The sequence below is a fragment of the Zootoca vivipara genome, chromosome 4 (genome assembly GCF_963506605.1).
Source record: "Zootoca vivipara chromosome 4, rZooViv1.1, whole genome shotgun sequence".
Taxonomy (NCBI): domain Eukaryota; kingdom Metazoa; phylum Chordata; class Lepidosauria; order Squamata; family Lacertidae; genus Zootoca; species Zootoca vivipara.
In genome coordinates, this window is record NC_083279.1 from 50,103,944 (window position 1) to 50,122,516 (window position 18,573).

General features: G+C 39.1%; 1 protein-coding gene across 1 annotated transcript in view; it reads right to left on the reverse strand.

Annotated features, from left to right (window-relative positions):
- The window catches only part of SIM2 (SIM bHLH transcription factor 2), a 54,142-nt gene that overhangs the window by 11,166 nt on the left and 24,403 nt on the right, over nucleotides 1-18,573 (reverse strand). Inside the window, exons 4-6 of the mRNA XM_035116471.2 lie at nucleotides 16,429-16,537; nucleotides 6,754-6,839; nucleotides 3,545-3,744 (exon numbers count right to left, since the gene is read on the reverse strand). Coding sequence (XP_034972362.1) covers nucleotides 3,545-3,744; nucleotides 6,754-6,839; nucleotides 16,429-16,537 — 395 coding nt within the window. The remainder of the gene's footprint in view (nucleotides 1-3,544; nucleotides 3,745-6,753; nucleotides 6,840-16,428; nucleotides 16,538-18,573) is intronic.

The following is an 18,573-nucleotide window of genomic DNA, read 5'->3' on the forward strand; positions in this document are numbered from 1 at the left end:
AGTGGTCAGGGATGATGGGAATTGTAGTCCCAAAACAGCTGGAGGGCCAAGTTTGGCCATGCCTGGTCTAGATGCTTTATTGGTATCTCTTTGTCTGAGTAGGGAGGGTGGGGGATACATTCTAAGTGTGCTCAATAGTATGTATCAACAATGTGGTAGTCAGTTTTTCAAATGAATTTATTACTGTCTTGTGGGGTTCCTTCTGTGCTTGGAGAGCTTCTCAAGAAAAGAGTAAGCAAAGATCATTTTCTTTACTTCTGGCAAACCCACAAGTGACATTTACCTTTTGCCATGATTAATCTGTAGGGTCTGTAATCAGTTTATAAATTTAACAGAGCATAAAAGAAATTAGATACTTGTCTTAGGAAAAGGAATAACAGATAGTGGGATGAAAATAACATTTAAGAGGGATGAAAATAACATTTAAGTTAGATACTACAGAATAACAGGACAATGAATACTGTAACACAAATAACTTGGGTACAGAAAAAATACTAAGGCCCTACCACTGAGGATAAAAGGATAAAATATGCCTTCTGCAGCACCTGTATGATGATGTGAAAGTGTGATCATTTCACTATCTGGACACACCGCAATATAACTCATGTGATAAGGTATTATTATTACAGGTCTACTCAGCAAGAATCTCATGATGTAGCCATAAGGTAAAGCCATCTTGTCTTAACTGGTCTTTAAAGATAATCCAGATTTATCTAGGCCAGTGTTTAGATAATCCAGATTTATCTAGGCCAGTGTTTCCCAACCTTGTGCCTCCAGCTGTTTTTGGACTACAACTCCCATCATCCCTAGCTAGCAAGACCAGTGGTCAGGAATGATGGGAATTGTAGTCCGAAACCAGCTGGAAGCACAAGGTTGGGAAACACTGATCTAGGCATCATAATGCTAAACCCATCCACATGGTCCATCTTGTTTGTCACCGAAGTCTTTGATAATAAATATCACAGAAGGTGCTATTATTACTTACAACGACGATACTAAAGGGTTAGGCAAGGCTTCCCCCTACCTGGTGCCCTGCAGATGTTTTGGACTTCATCTGACCAATGGCTGTGCTGTCTGATTACAGATACCAGCAAGAAAATGCTAATAAACTTTGTGACATTGATTTTTATCTTTTCCTTGGTGGGGGGAGAGCAATAGGGTATTCTGCTCAAAAGCCTAAAATATAACTCTTTACAAAGGCATTATATAGAACTAATTTCCTGTTTGTAATGAACACAGAAGAGGAAATGAGTTAATATAGCAAATGAAATCAAGCACTGCTGAGAGTATTTTCCTCTACCACTAAGGTCATGAGTTTGCTATTTTGTCTTGAAGTCAACAGATTTTTCATTTATCTCGCAGGTTCAATATTTGGAAAGTTTTGAAGCGTGCTTTTAACCTCCTTTTGAAAACTGAAAGAAACAAATACTTATACCGTATGTCCACACCCCTGCCCTATTAACTTTTCAGTTCCTCTCTACATTGTAGCCTCCAGCACTGCTCCACTTGTAGATAATTTTAAATTATTTCTCCAATAAAGTGTCAAAATGTACTGCTTAGTTGAACACCAAGGGAAAGGTCACTTATAAGTAGCAATGGGAGAGAAATTGAATTCAGTTAGCTTTTAAAGCCAAATTAATCAAATTCACACTCATCTGAATTTTGCTAAGCAGTTCTCAAACCAATGTTTAAAAAAATGCATATATTAGAAAGATATGTGTATAAGAATGAATTATCTATGAAAGTTACAGGTAGGTAGCCATGTTGGTCTGACGTAGTCGAAACAAAATAAAAAAATTCATTTCAGCAGCACCTTAGAGACCAACTAAATTTGTCATTGGTATGAATTCTCGTGTGCATTTCGTGTATCTGAAGTGTGCATGCACACGAAAGCTCATACCAATGACAAACTTAGTTGGTCTCTAAGGTGCTACTGGAAGGAATATTTTTATCTGTGAAAGCATACAAAAACACATTACAGTACAGTATATTAGTAAAAGTTGCTTTTACGGTAAAAAATTGCACACAAAATTATGTTTAGGAGGATAAATTTGCCTACTAAATTAGCACTAAACTACTGAAGAATTTTCATGAGGATTAAAAATAAATAAATCGCAAATTGCTGCAGAACTGAAGTCAGGAGTGGAAAAAAATAAGCTTAAAGAATAAAAAAGGACAGATCCTTTCATCCCTATCTTATGATCAAAAAAATTTCAGTAGCTCACATAGCACAGACATAATTCAGTGTCTCACCACAGTACACAAAACTGCTGGATTAACAACAAGTATTCCCTTTTCACTTCACTCTAGATACAAGAGTTTAACTATCTATTAGTTAAGCATTAAAATGCTGTGAAATACGAAACACCACTGCATAGCAACTATGAGATATTTTCAAATATACCCGTATCAAATATCAACAGATGTCATGAGCAATATTTCAGTTCGAGAAATATTTACAAATGCAACTTCACAACCTACTGTTTCTGTCCAATATCCCTTTCCCTATTATTTTTAAATTTTGCTAAACTGGGAGCGAGACAAAACAAAACATGTCAGTAAAGACAAAGACAAACATGCCCAAGAAACAGCAACGCAGCTGCTGACAAAACAGCAAATGATATTATTGTTAATTTATAGTAAGTTGTTGCTTAGACTGCTTTGACCATATTTATAATTAAATGGTCCATAAACAAACAAACAATTAGTGTAACTTAGTTTTATTTCTTTTTAACATGCAGTGGTTTAGGGCTGGGTGAGGTTATGTTGTACACAGCAGAACAGCAAAAGACAACTCTCCTGTTCTATTATTTCTGTGGGAATTCACTTCAGCGTTTTAGAAGCAAAGGCCTATTTTGTGTTAGTTAGGATCCAAGCCAATATTGACATTACATCTTACAAATGGCTATTTTCATGGAACTGTAGAATTGGAAGGGACCCCGAGGGAAATCTAGTCCAACCCCCAGCATTCCCATATTACGGTATGTGAGCTATACAAACTGTGACCTTAGGAACAAAAGATGGAGCAAATATGGTTTTGTGATAAAAGTACAAACTAAGAACTTCAGAGTCCTGGGGTATGTATGAAGTTTTGCCAACAGCTTTCTACTTGAGCTGTGCCTCATTTGTAAACTTTGTCATGGAGCAACTTATTACTTCCTCTCTTCTCCACTTTGCATAATTAAAAGAATGTCCAGTCTTTCAAAAGACAAGCTCAGTCTTCCAGTAATTTTTGTTAACTCAATTTCAACCATTACTGCTAGATGCTACCAGATAAAAGTATTTACTCCATGAGCAGTGGCTTGTTCTACAGTCTCACTTTATCCTATGTTCATGTTACAGGCGTAACAAGTATAACATACAACAAAGCTTCGTTATCAAATGCTGTAACAATTCAAAGATAATATTGTTGCTAAAGTTTTGTGTGGATTCTATTGTTCTCTTGCTGTTTTTTCAGGTTTATATTTTTCAGCTATCTTTTGCAAGTTGCCACAAGCATATGGAAAAATGGAACAGCCATTTTTAAAATTAAATTTTTACTTACCTTGAATCTAGAAATATCAGTTTTAGATCTAGGCTTGCTCTGAACATAAACATGTTACTATGGAGTTTGATCTCAGTGATTGCACTCGGAGGTAATGATTGACCTACAGCAACCAGCCCCACAATTTGGTAACAGGTATCATACAAAGACATATCCAACATGTACTGACGTATCTTCAAATAGCCACTGCAATGGATCACCTGGTATGATATGGGAGAAAAAAAGGTACAGTTATGAAGGGGAAAGGAATGACTAAGATGACCTCTTGATAATACTTTTTACCTAAAATCTCCAGGATATTCTCTCTCTGTCTGTGTGTGGGTGTGTTTCCTGAGTAGTCTTTTTACAGGTGAATTGGTAGTTTTATATCAGAGGTCAACATATACCATGTATTGCATGCTAACACTATATGACAATTAAATTGACATTAAATTGCAAAGATCTTGACTCTACATTCTCTAGATACATTCAGGGTATCAAATTATTTTTGTAGCCCTCCAAATATTTATTATACATTTTCTTATTATAACATAATGGTCATTGTGGCCTCGGTCCAGTATACCTGAAGGAGCATCTCCACCCCCATTGTTCTGCCCGGACACTGAGGTCCAGTACCGAGGGCCTTCTGGCAGTTCCCTTGTTGCGAGAAGCCAAGTTGCAGGGAACCAGGCAGAGGGCCTTCTCGGTAGTGGCGTCCATCAGATGTCAAAGAGAAAAACAGCTACCAGATTTTTAGAAGACATCTGAAGGCAGCCCTGTTTAGGGAAGCTTTTAATGTTTAATAGATTGGATTGTTTTGTTTTGTTTTTCTGTTGGAAGCCGCCCAGAGTGGCTGGGGAAACCCAGCCAGATGGGCAGGGTATAAATAATAAGGTGGTTGTTGTTGTTGTTGTGAAATGTCCAGATAAAATTTGATTTCCTTTGCATAGACTTAATTAAACATGCACCCAAATTTAAATTATACATTTGATCAATTTATGTTGAAATGCACACACAGAACATTGTTTGGTGTTTGTACCGAAGTCTTGCCATAAACAGTTATTGGCTTGGAAGGAGGAAGGCAGAGATGAGTGATGACAGATAGACCGACAGAAACTGAAAGACAGCAGGATCGTGTCCCATCCCCTGGGGTTGCCACAGATCTCAGCAAATAATCTGCTCAAAAATGAGCATGAGAGTCCGTTTGCTCTTTCAGCTCAGCTCCTGTTTGCCCTGGTTTGGCCTCTCCTACACTGGCCACACTCTATTAAACATGCCCACATTTCACTTGAATGGACACACTCCCTCTCTTCTATTCTGAGCAAAGAGAGGTGCAAAGAATGAGCAGTACGGCAGTTGCTGGGGTAGATGCCTTTTTCCACACTGATGCGGGGGAGGGGGGTATGCACACACCATTTGGTAGTCCTGAGTCTTTTTCTGCTCTTTTAAATGTGGCAGCCATTTTGAGTTGTGCCACACACCCTAGAGCAGCCATTTTGCGCCACCCACACCATGTTAGCCATTTTGTAATTGGCGCTCATGGTATAATTCAGCACAAAAAGATGTGAGAGTGGAAGCACTGCACATGCAACTGGAGACATGCCTTTTTCAGAGTTTGTGATTGTGCAGACAGTGGCTATAGCCATACCATCAGTATATGCATAGGCTCATTCACACGGCATGCTGAACCTACATAGGGGTAGAAGCAATTCCATTTGCTTCTCCACATGCATTCGTAATTCATTATAATGTGTAGCTTATGCATATTTACTCAAAAGTAAGTTCAGTGAGTTTAGTGGTCTCAATAAGATGTACATGCAGAGGCTTTCCACCTTCACTCTCCTCACTCAAGGAGAGAAGAGGAGGAAGAACTGTTGGGCCATTCACACCTTCAATCCATCTGATCCTCAGAGTTTTCAGTTCTCCTTGCAAATAAGTCATTTGCTATTTGCTGTGGCAGAAGCTGCTTTCATAGAGGCTGCTGATGCAGCAAACAAATGACAGCCAAAACCGTTGCAGACTGGATTTGGGGTTGGCTTCTTCCGGGACATAGCATGAGGTGGCAAAGGAAAACAAGCAACACTATGATTGTTTACTTGGGAATAAGCCCTACTGAATTCAGCAAAGCCTTCCTTTTGAGTAAACATGCACCGTATCAGGCTATAAGCTTTATTGCAAAGCATTTATTTGCATTTCTGCACAAGAGGCTGTGGACCTGGAAGGGGGGGGCATGCATGGTGGATGTGCGGGGGAAACACATTGCCCAACAGTCTGCTAATTAGTCAAAGGAGAAGGGACAAAATACACTGGAGTTTACCCGCCTAAAGACATTTTTTGTTGGATTTCCATATTGCCCCACAGTGAAGAACTGTGGGTGGTTCACCGTAAGAAAGAGCTTTACAGAGCAAAACACCGTCACAAGCTGTATTTGCCTGACTTGCCCAGTAATGTCTACTATGACAGAGGCCTTCCCCATCACTTGCTACCTAATCTTTTAACTGGAAATGCTATGGAGAACCTGTGACCTTCTGTACACAAAACACTGAGCTATGATCCCAGTGAGAAAAACAAAGCAAGAATTAAAAGACAAAATATCCACTTTTAAATCTAACTCAGCTAAGAGGCTCTTTGCAATAAAGGAAGGTTTTCACTGGCCCCCTCAAAGGTAGTAAGAATAGTACAATACAAGCCTCCCTGGATGCAAGGTTCCATCACTGGGGAGCCTATGGCAATAAATGCTATTAATTAGAGCTGTACTGAATCTTCACCTGTGAAGTTTCAAGGCAAAAAAGAGTGGAGTGTTGCACATGCACTCATTGCTTACTTTTTTGCATACTGTTCTTAGGTGCTTCTTTTCCTGATCTGCCACTTTAGTGCCTTTTAAAAAAATGGAATCCCAGACAATTACAGCATGAGGATGTCAGAGAGACAGTCAACTTTGGCTTCATGGTGTTATCATGAAGCTATAACAGAATGATGTCTTCCTGACTGCATTTTGAATAGTCAAACATTTTTGCCATGTTTCACAAATCCACACATACCACCAAAAAAGAATGAAGGCAAGTTTCATGATGGGAATTTTTACAGAGTCCCTTCCATTTTGGCTGAGCCCTAGCATCAATGTCACAGATAGCAGCTATATTACTGTAAAATATGTGTTTGCTTTAAGGCAAGCTTCTATAATTAAAACCTGTTGCCCTGTGAAGATGGCAAAAATCTAAGCACTTTACCTTGTAACCACTACATGTTAGTCCTGCATTCCGTTTGGCCAAAACACACTTCATTCGCAGAAAAAAAGATCTCTCTATTTCATACTCTGAAAACAAAATACAAATGTTTCAAGACTCTTTACAATATTCCTTTTGCCATTTTAACATAGTTTTTAATATTAAAACTGTAGTGCTTTTTAGTTGTGCTTACAAACATGAAGCATGAATATGAAAATGATAATAGAATAATAGAATAGATAATAGAAGGCTTGTCACAGGCCTCATATTTTAAGCATCCCTTAAAACCATGAATTTCTTTATTTTAAACATTTTTGGGCCAGTTTCTGTACAATGTTCTCTGAAATGCCATCATTCTCTCAGAGGTATCGATTTTTACATTTCAGAATAAACATTTTACATACTTTTAAATATCCAATGACTTCCCTTCTTCTCCTTCCATGGTTCATTTTACATATCTTCCATTCCTGCATATTTTACTATAACCAATTAAATCATTCTCCATTTTTACATTGTTCAAACATTAATCACACTGATGAACTTATCTTAATGCTGCCAGCATTTTCAGCTGTGTGCAATTATTTTCCATATAGTCAATAAATATTTTCCACACTTCTTTAAATACCGGTATGTGTTCTTCTTGTTCTCTTATTCTATGTGTTAAGCCTGAAGTTCTGCATATTTTAGCATCTTACGTTGCCAATCCTCTTCATATGGGACCTCACTCACTTTCCATTTTGGGGATAACAATACTCAAGCCGCTGTTGTTGCATACATAAATAAACTTTTCTAACATCTGGGAATTTCTGTATGAATTATTCCCCATAAGAAGGACTCAAGTCTTTTCGGGAAGGTTATTTTAAACATTTTTTAAACTCATTATCAATCATTTCCCAGTACTCGTTTACTTTTTTACATGTCCACCACACATGAAAAAAGGTTCTTTCTGTTTCCTTACATTTCCAACACATATCTGATTCTACTTTATACATCTTAGCCAACCTATTCGGAGTTAAAGACCATCTATGGATCATTTTCAAATAGTTCTCTTTGAATGAATAACATGCAGTACATTTCCGATCATTTTCCCAAAGTTTCTCCCAGAGGTTTAAATCTATATTGTGTCCTATAACTATTGCCCAGTGTGTCACTGAAGCTTTAACTAATTCGTCATTCGTTTCCCATTCTAATAAAAAGTTATACCTTTTGGATAAAGGTTTATCCTTATTTTGTAATAATTCTCTTTCAAATTGTGAGCTTTGGTCCAAAAGTATCCACACTTTGAGAATGAGTTTACTATTAGAATAGAATAGGTCAAAATCAGCAAGTTTAAATTAATTGGAAGGCAGTGTAGCCATTTTAAAACTCCAATATGACCGGCCCCACTGTTACATTATGCAGTAACCATAGTTTCTGAACAGTCCTCAAAAGGTGTCCCACATGATGCAGTACGTTACAATACTCTAAACCAGGCATCCCCAAACTGCGGCCCTCCAGATGTTTTGGCCTACAACCAGGGGTGAAGGAAGATAGGGGTGGCAGGGGCGGGCCGCCCCGAGCGGCAGGCTCCAAGGGGTGCCATCACGGGCGGGCACCACAGCCCTCCGGGAGGCATGCCATGCCCCTGGGAGGCGCGCCACGGCCCTGGAACGCGCGCCCTACCCCCAGAACGGGCGCCAGCCCCGCCCTCAGTGCCGGAGCATGAAGCTCTGCCACTGCCTACAACTCCCATGATCCCTAGCTTACCGGACCAGTGGTCAGGGAATATGGGAATTGCAGTCCAAAACATCTGGAGGGCCGAAGTTTGGGGGTGCCTGCTCTAAACACATACATGGAGAACTGTGGTCAGGCTATCTCCGTTGTTGAGAAAAATAGCAGTTGGTATGCAACCGTCATGCCACAGAAGTCATTTGGGTCTCTGAGGCTAACACCTCCATATTGGGAACCTGATTTTTCAGGTGAAGTACACTATCACCTGACAATGAACAGCACTTATACCGCTTCACCTGAATATAACGAACAAGAGAAATTGAGCTTCATGCTATCAAAATATTGAGAACACCTCAATCAGTAGATTTATATAGATGCTGTCCAACATGTGGAATAAAACCTGAAGAACACCATAGCATAATTCCCAATAAGCAGCCTTATAGTTGATCATCAAGGGAGCAGGAACCCACAATATTATACACCAATTTCCACCAGTCAACCAGTTCATCAAGATATCATAGTGGATGATACTGGACACCTCTGAGAGGTACAGGAAAATCAACAGGATTGCAATTTATTACTTTCTCCTGACAAAGAAGGCACCACGGTGATCAAAGTTTCTCTGCCAAATCCTAACCAAAAATGGATTTAGATAATCAGTGTCATTCAGTGGTGTCTGGAGTTGCGTGAACACCTTGTCCCCAAAAGGTACATTGGTAACTGGCAGGAAGCTGGCACAATTGTCTGGGTCCAGCATAGATTTTTTTAACGAGTTGACAGAAAACTGTCTTATTTAGTGTAGCAAAGACAACCATCTCACACACAGATGTTCATTTCATTATCTGCGGATTATTTCTGAATATTTAGGTGTTTGAAACTTATGGTCAGAATGTCAAATTGGAGCACAGGGCTTCAAAGTATATTCCATTGTTAAAAAATGATTTTTAATAATATAATTTTATTTGCAATTAAGATGCTTTATTTAAATGCGGAATTATGCTTCCCTTAGTAACTTCCCAAACCCCCTTGATGAGGACTTCCACATTCCAGCAAATTGAGAAATAATGTGATCCTTTGCATGTCTACTCAGAAGTAACTTCGCCAAGTTCAGTAGAACTTACTCCCAGTTAAGCATACAATCACAGCCTAAATTTATTTCCTATGGATAAAGAATTTGACATTTTTTTGCTGCTTCCACCAAATAAAGGCGTTTACATGCTTTCACTTTCTTCCATGTAACATTCCTACATGGAAAACAATAGTTCTTCACTACAAACAGCTTACAGATATGAACAATACACATGTAAACTCACTAAAAATTGACTTTATGACATCTGTACTAAGATCCAACCATATCCTTACTGGTTCTGCTAGAAATTAGAGCAAGATACTAATTCTCACCTACCATGTTCTTTTCTGGACATGTTGGAGGCGCATGGATACTTAGCCCTTGCGCAAATATTTGGGCACCCTCCATCTGTGCACAACCTGCTACTTCCTGCAGACTGCATTCATTTTTTCTTTCCTGAAGGACCTGTGCCACACAGAGCACATCCTTGCTAGCTAGACAATTGCAATAAGCTGCCTGGTGAGAGATCATAGAATTGTAGAGATAATGTAGCTTCATACAGCTAGCAGGTTGATGTCCCCTGCAGACTAACTACGAGAGAGACAAATGACCCATCCATCTATCCTCGAATTGCTTGAGGATTTTGTTTGGTCTTCATTTTTAAGCAAACTGACTAGATTTGCACTTACCAGACTAATACGTGGATCAGAATGCAGTTATCCTTCTGTTTTCATACTTCTCCCATTTTGCAATACAGGTGTCAGCTCAAAAAATGTACCAAAATGCACACAAAAATGGGTATTTTAGGATAAAATGTGTTCAAATTGTGTCTTTTGTAAAAAATAATAATACAACAATGTGATTTTTTTTTGCTTTTAAAAAGTGCAGATAGTTGTAGAAACAGATTTATGATCCTATGTGAACCAACACAGACCAGAAACATGTTGATCCATCCCTAATCTATAGATAGCAAGGAGTTTCCCAAACCTATGAAGCTATGTAACTCCTGACCACCTAAGAGCTAGGTTCATAAACTAAAAGAAACAACAACACACAAATCTATTGACCTAACTCCTAAAAAATCCTGAAGATCTGACTTCCGGTCTACCGCGCTGGAGTGAGGTCGCAGAAGCCTCGAGCTCTGAGGCTTCTGGCATTCGCGGAGGGGGGGGAATACCGCGGGGGCACGCAGATCCCCATAGAACCCCGGGTTGAGCTTACCGGGGGCTAAATTTGCCCTGCAGAGCTCCTGACACGACTCCTCCGCTGCCCAGGAAGCTCGGCAGAGCCCCCGAGAGTCAGTGGAGTTGCAGTCGTGGGAGCCATCTTGGGCACCAGCATTAGCTCCAGAAGCGACGTCCCGAGCCTTCACCCAGAGAGCGGTGGATTCCTTCCGCAAAAAGCAATGATCAGGGGAAAAAAACAACTCAGCGTGAGTAAAAAAGTTTGATTGGCAATATTCTTTTAAAATTTGGACACGGTGGGTGACTACAAAAACGGAAGTCGGTTTCCCACTTTGATTGTTTTGTGAAGCAGTAATTTGATCCCCAGCAGGGGAAGAGAGAGGAAGTAACCAATTTACCAAGAATCAGACTTTCAAAACCCTCCAGGAGACTGGAACTAGGTCCCTGGAGAGATCAGTGAATGGATTGATATTTTGTTCTTATTAAGAAAAAGACTAGACAATTGATACTTGGATTTATGGATTAGCCAGGACTGAAAATGGACTCCATTTGGGAATTTGACACCATTTGAGAGCAAGGACGATGGCAGTCTCAACATCAGCACAGGACTTACATTACCAAAAGATTTACTTGGAACTTTTATACATCAAGGGACAGCTGGTCAAGAACAATGAACAATTGCGACAAATCAACAAAAGACTGGAGGACACAAAGGGAGATATGGACAAGGACTCTGGAAGAGAACTGACCTGCTCAGATGACACGGAGGAAGAAATAAAAACGATAGACATTAACGATAATTTAGAAGAACTTCAAAACTGCAAAGGAGAGAGGGAAGAAGATTGTCAAAATGCCCCACAAGTGGGAGATGTGGGACAAGTTTTGGACTTAAAAAAAGAACTCTCCAACGAAGAACCAGGGGGAGTCTCTGCACACCCAGTGAGAGAGGGTGTGCAGGGAAAGCTCTGGGTTGAGGGGAAGGAAGAAGGGGGGTGTTGGGAAGCAGCAAGAAAAGTGTGGAAACAGCAGAGTGGTTTTAAAAAATATTGCTGGAAGTTTTTGGAAAGGGTGGGAGTGGGATAAAATGTTTCAATCATGTGATTTTAGGCTGGCTTGATTGGAAAAGTCCGACACTGGTACGAAACATGGAATTTGCTGAGGTATCTAGGGAATCTGGGTCCAGGGGAAGGGGGGGAGAATGAAGTATTAAAATATAGTTTTGTTGTTGGTAAAAATTTTAAGTTGGGGAGATATATTAGAATAGAAGTATTTAAAAATTGAGTTTATAGATATAATTAAATGGTGACAATTAATGAGGAAAGGTTAAGTAATTAAAATTATTTGGTATAAGGTGAAAATTGCTCTATGAGGAAATAAATTGGGAAATCAAAGGGGGGGGAACCAGGGAAGTCTCAATGTTATGGAAATGATATAAGATTATTAGATCTATTTTTTTTCTTTTTCCCTTTTTATATTTTTCTTTCTTTTTCTCTCTTTTTTTGGGGGGGTAGGGGGGTTCTTTTTTCTTTTTCTTTTTTGTGTGCTCCTTTTTGAATTTGTATTTTGTGTTATTTCTTTTTATGTGCAAAATGAATAAAGATCATTTAAAAAAAAATCCTGAAGATCTATTTAACTAGCTGAGTTAGCACGTTACATACAAAACATGAGTATGTAAGCCATACCTTTACTTCAACACATTAAGTAAAAGATGACATTAGAATAACAAACTATAAAATCTTTTTCTGCAAGGTGTCTCATAGTCTGCTACATTTTTTTTTCCAAGTCAGCAGCTGCAGCAATCTAACTGGTGGCTAAAGACCGTTGATGCTATAGCCTACATTCTGAGAAAGAGCAGCCAATCTAAAACATACTTAGGAAACATGGCCACAGTTGAAACCTTGAGACTTTTAAACCTCTGCATGATAAGGATCTCGACATCTTTGTCAATCGTTTAGCAACAAATCCACTTGAGTGATCCTGCTACTGTTGTTTTGTTTTTTGCACTGTATTCTCACCCAGCTGCTACTGCTGGCCCTTAAATAATCATTGTCAAATCACTGAATTTTCATTGAAGAACTGTCAACTCACTGAGTCTTCTAAGAGCAAATATCTGCTGCTTCAAGTTAAAGGACAAGTAAGGTAAAAGGTAATGGATCCCTGGACGGTTAAGTCCTGTCAAAGGCAACTATGGGGTGTGGCGCTCATCTCGCTTTTCAGGCCAAGGGAGCCAGAGTTTATCCACAGACAGCCTTCCAGGTGATGTTGCCAGCATGACTAAACCACTTCTGGTGCAACGGGACACCGTGGCGAGTGCCAGAGCTTGCATGGATTCAAACCACTGACCTTCTGATCAGTAAGCCCAAGAGGGTCAGTGGTTTAGACCACAGCACCACCCACGTCCCTAAAGGACTAGTGAGGAGTAGTGCGGGTTATGACAAAAGGAGTATGTATGGGAAGGAAACCCATCCTTTTCCTTGTCTGGCTCAAATACTAGAAGTGCAGCACAAAGAAAACCTCTTAAAGGAACGCAGAGAGATAAGGATGAGGAAGGGAGATTTTCCTCCACACCCTGGACGCTCCTTTTCATGGAAAACCTCCCTACCTGCTTTATAACTAAACCAAGAAGTTCATGTGCAACGACACAAACACGCATACACCTACCAGGCGCTCAGATTAGTAGCTTTGCGAATTCAACCAGAAAGCAAAACAAGAAATCCACTCCAGAGTTTCAAGCAACATTCCCCTTTGCCTCCTGGGGTTTAGGTCTTCCTTAGGAGAGCCACATTCCAAACATCTCAAAGCTTGCTAAACAAATATTACAGCTAACTTAAATGGTCAGTTTACTGCTCCCTATCTCAACACCTTTTTTAAAATTAATTTTTATTAAATTTTCCACTTTAACAATCCAATCAAATCACATTAAATATTCCAAATTATACATATGCATATCATATAATCCATATAATCCAAATACATATGCATATCATATAATCCAAATATTCTGCCAAATTATAAAAATTTTAATAGGACTTCCCATGATTCAAGTTTGGAGGGCTCTGATTATCTCATACTTCTGCTGCTTTCCATAGTCATTTCCCGATGGTTCCTCTAATTCTTTCACAGCCTCTGAGTGAGTTAAAACAAACAATGATGTATTTCTGTGTGGATGTTATGTTCATTATTCCCTTCTATAAGTTCGCAGCATCTCCCCACACGCTGGTGTTTCTGCCACATCAATCCAAAAGTCTTTTTGCTGCTGGCAGCCACCATCTCCACACAGTTCAGATAAAATCAAGTCTGAGTGTCTGCTCCGTAATTTTCCCAGACCGGTTGCATCAAACATTAGCCTTTCCAGGGGAGGTTTACCAGATCAGACTGGAAATACAAATATAATGACATATTAAAGGCTCACCTCCCCCTATGACTATGGCTCTGCAGCCCGATCTTGACTTCCAACATGGCAGATTTCCAAATTAAAAATGCGACACGGCTCCCACAAAGACTCCAGGACTCCGTCCAAAGTTATTTAGCATCTATCCAGCTGCTAATGAGATCCCACTTCTGTCTAAAATCAACAAGTCGATGAATTTTTCTATCCTCTTCCAAGCAAATCAAAGATCAAAAGCCTTAATTATATAATATTATTATTTCCACACAGTTTATACTTTTAGAGGCATATTATATCAATAAATACAAAACTTTCAAGTCTCACTTGTTATAGATGATATGATCAGTCCTTCGGGGGGGGGGGGGGTTTGCCAAATAATTTGATAAAGCAAAATACAATAATGAGAATGGCTCACACACCCCCTTTCCATTCCGTTCCAACATACAAGCTTAGATGTTAGTCCTTCTTCCACTCAGTCTTTTTTGGCACCTTAGTGGCTGGGTTGTTTAGCAGAGTAATTCCTCCCTCCTCGCTTGAAGCATGTCCAAACTTAAATACAATTTTTCATCTTAAGAAATGGAACTTGATTCGCTCACAGAGACAGCGTCCAGGAGAGCCAGACTCTCTCAGGGGCTTTCCATCCAGTGCCCCCCAGCCCCTCCTTCCATCTGGATTTGGGGCTGGGTGTTGGGCATCTACGGATGAGACTGCATTTTCCCGTAGCCCCGGGAAGATTTTGGGAGGCTGATTACTCCCATCTCAGCCTCTAATTACCCCGTGGGAGCCGGAGCGATGGAATTTTCAGTCATCTTCCATGCGGAAGTCCCCTACCTCAACACCTATGTTTTTTGTAATTCCCTCCCCCCCCCCCAGTGCAAATTGAGCCATCCTGAGTGTGGCTTGCAGATAATAACAGTGTTTGTTCCTCTTGGGTGCTACTATTCAGACCATTTCTAACCACAAAGGCTTAATTATTGGGGGCTGGAAAAACATCTGTTCTATTTGAAATATTAAGCACTTTTAAAAGAAAATTTGCAGATAAAACTCTAGCCAGTATTTCCCAGATACACGGCCTGCTACTGGTCAATGTGTGATACTTAATGAATTAAAACCAAAGAGACAATTCATCTCCATGTGTAGCCACCATCAGAGGGGCTACGAATGATATGTTTTCTCCTTTCCCTCTTAGAGACCATGTACTGGCCATTACTCAGAACAAAAGGCCAGTGTGGTTCTAGTTTATCCAGACCTTCTGCACTATTCCAATGTAATGGCTAGTGCATATATGACAAAGAGGAGGAAGGAAAGAAGAGACATTTATCAGGCCTTATAAGAAACTCTCCACATGTGACAAAAGAAATCATGTTCCACATCATTTGTGTACCTTTGTCTAACCCATACATCAAATAGATTGCAGATACTTTGAAGATCAGACAATCCAGATATTAAGAGAGAACTTAAAACAGACTCATCTAAAGCCACATATTTATTTACATCGAGTTTGAACTGAGATGCCAATTATCAAATACACATTAAAGATAACATACTCATTTGATCTCGTCAATGGAATTTCAAATAAGTGAACTGTTCTTGTTTTAATCAAGTATGTACCAGTATCTTAAATTATCCCATTTTCCTGGAAATTCAAAGACAACATGTCCAACTTCAAAAAAGATTTACAAATAAATATGCCCTATGGACATTTAAATTGTTTGCTCTGTTATACGTCATGGTATTAAAAAAGGAGGCAGTGGCTATTTTATGTAATGAATTTGTGATTGTTCACTCAGATTGCACATGACTATTTAACAAGATAATTTAGCCCCTTCTGTGAAATTATATTTAGCTTTCATGCAACCCTGAATCATCCCAGAGGTGATGGAATGAAATCAATCTTAGTTGCTCTCTCCCATTTCTATGTGTTTTGAAGAAGGATCACATAAAACTTCAGAATGTTTTGTCTGTTGCCAAATGGTCACAAAGCATTTTTCACAACTCTATACCTACTATACCCTTGTTCACAGAGCGAAGTCATTTATTATTTCATAACTGTAGTCTACATGTAGTCTACAACTTAAAAGTTTCATCACTGTGAACAAACCTAATATTGCAACTAGATATGCTGAAGAATGAAGTTTTAATACCGTATTATTTACACAATTTGGAATGAGATGAAAGATGCTACATCAATATAGCTAGATACAACACTTGGCCAGGAACCCTTTTTACATTTGTAAATTTCAGTGGATTAAGTGTTAGCATGTTAAGATCAGCACTACATCTCATCATCCTTTTTACTTGTATATGGTCATATCATATGGAAGTACCTTGTAAGAGATGAGGATGAAGAGGCTGGTGAGCTGTTAGAACTGCTGTCATTTCATCATGGTCTGATGGATGTATATACTCATAAATGCTATTACCGGTGAGTTCCACCTGTCAAGAATATATTTAATACATTCAGAACTATAGCAGATTTTTTTTCCTTTTAGTAGTATTTTTCAGAGGTCTCTGTATGTAATATACATATGATTTACAAATACCCTACTGCATTTCTAACACTCCTATCATCTTCCTGGACCAAAAGCAGCTATCAACCAATAGTCATGATCTACAAGTTGTTTTGTCTTATCATGAGCAAAAACTGTTCAGTTGCAGCATACATGACTTGAAGTCTGTGATCTATGTAAATACTAATTACACCAAAAAAAGTATTCAGTGTTAAGTATGACCCTATTTTGAGCTCTAGATTCAAACAGTTGTTGCTGAAGGAGATAACAATGAAACAATAGAATGTTTAGTTCCTGTGATTTTTCACAATGAAAAAAACCTCTAAGTGTCATAACCCCCTTCTAAAAAATGTGTGATCAGAGCTTCGATGGAGGGTGGTAGGGGAGAAATGAAGAACCCCACTCATTTCTCAAAGGCTAATCAGAGTTTGGTCTTTTCCTAAAGGGCTATGCTCACACAGCCCTGGCAGTGTGACTGTTAGATTGAGCTTTGGAACAGTGTAGTATACACTATCCATTTGCACTCCTGATTCCTCAAACAACTGACATAGCTAGCTTTTCTATAAAGGTGAATTCACACCTTATGCAGATTTTACCATTGCAGTTAGCATTTAGTAGGTTAAAACTGCAAAACAGTTCTTTTTATCATGGTCTGGATGAGCTATTAAGAGTCACAGGTTCCACTGTTTCTTCCTCTTCTCCTCTCCCACCAATTAGTAAACTCCATTAGACAAGTGTTCTGATTCTTGAGTTCCAACCAGAACTAGGACATTTAGGGTTGGAATGAAAAGCAGCTTTAACAAGTTTGCGAATTAAGATTTCACAGTTCTCAGTAGTTAACTAGTTAACAACAGGTCTAAATTTAAATATGTGGCTGAACTCATGTGTTTTCTACAAGCATGTGCCTTGCTTTACTGAATTAAGGCATAGATTCTTTTGGAGATTGGAATCTCAACCAATTTAAAGTTTTAAAAGCTGTCCCTCAGTACATTTTATAAGCCAGAAAATCCAGTCTTTCATCTGGCTAACATCTATGTGAATGCTTATTAATGTTTACCAAATGTATACACAATAGCTATGTGAAAAATTCAATCTTGTCCTGTGGGCCTTCATTCCAGTTTTGAGGAAACAACTGGTATACAGTATAGGCAGGGGCAGATCCCACATGGAAACAAGTAGGTAGTAATATCAGTTTCCATCTCTGTGTCCTTTCCATGAAAGAAGAATTACCTCAAATCAGACCTAACATAACACAGCTCTATGCTTCTAACTTTGTTGGGAAAGAGGCTGTAAATGCAAAGAGGCAGTGCTTTACCCAAAGCCATTCTTCCAAAATATATTTTCCTACTTACTGTTCTCAAAAGGAAAAAAGGGTAAAAAAGAAGGTAGATTATTGTAGACAGGAGAGTGAAGGAGGCAACACAGTTTGCACAATGAACATTTTTAGGGAGTGGATAGAAACTGGAAAGGGGAAATGTGGTTTGAAAAGGCAGGATAGGCAGCTACAGTAGAAATTAGAGACAGAAAGAACTTGGGGAAGGGTAGAACATAGTCATACCTTAGCCTCTTAACAAGGCATCACATGTATAGAATTACCTCTTTACCTATACAGTATTGGTGTCTATAAAAAGTGAGGGGAATCCTCTCCCCAAAACCAAAACAGTCAAAAGTTTTTGAAGAGTGCTTCTAGACCTCACATACCTCCTTGCCGTGCCTTAATTTAGGGATCTGCTACTACTAACACAACTAGTTGCTTTCTTTTACTCTATTTTTTCCTCCAAAGAACTCCCTCATTCTAGTGGTGTCTGCTTTCCTCCGAGAGTCTCAGAGAAAAGCAGATGTCACCAAAGCAGAGCACTTTTGAAAAGAAATGAGAAGTTACTAAAAATAACAGCTAGAAAATTGGTTTTTACTGTGTAGGCAACTGGTGAACAGAGGTACAGTATTTTCTAACCACAGAAA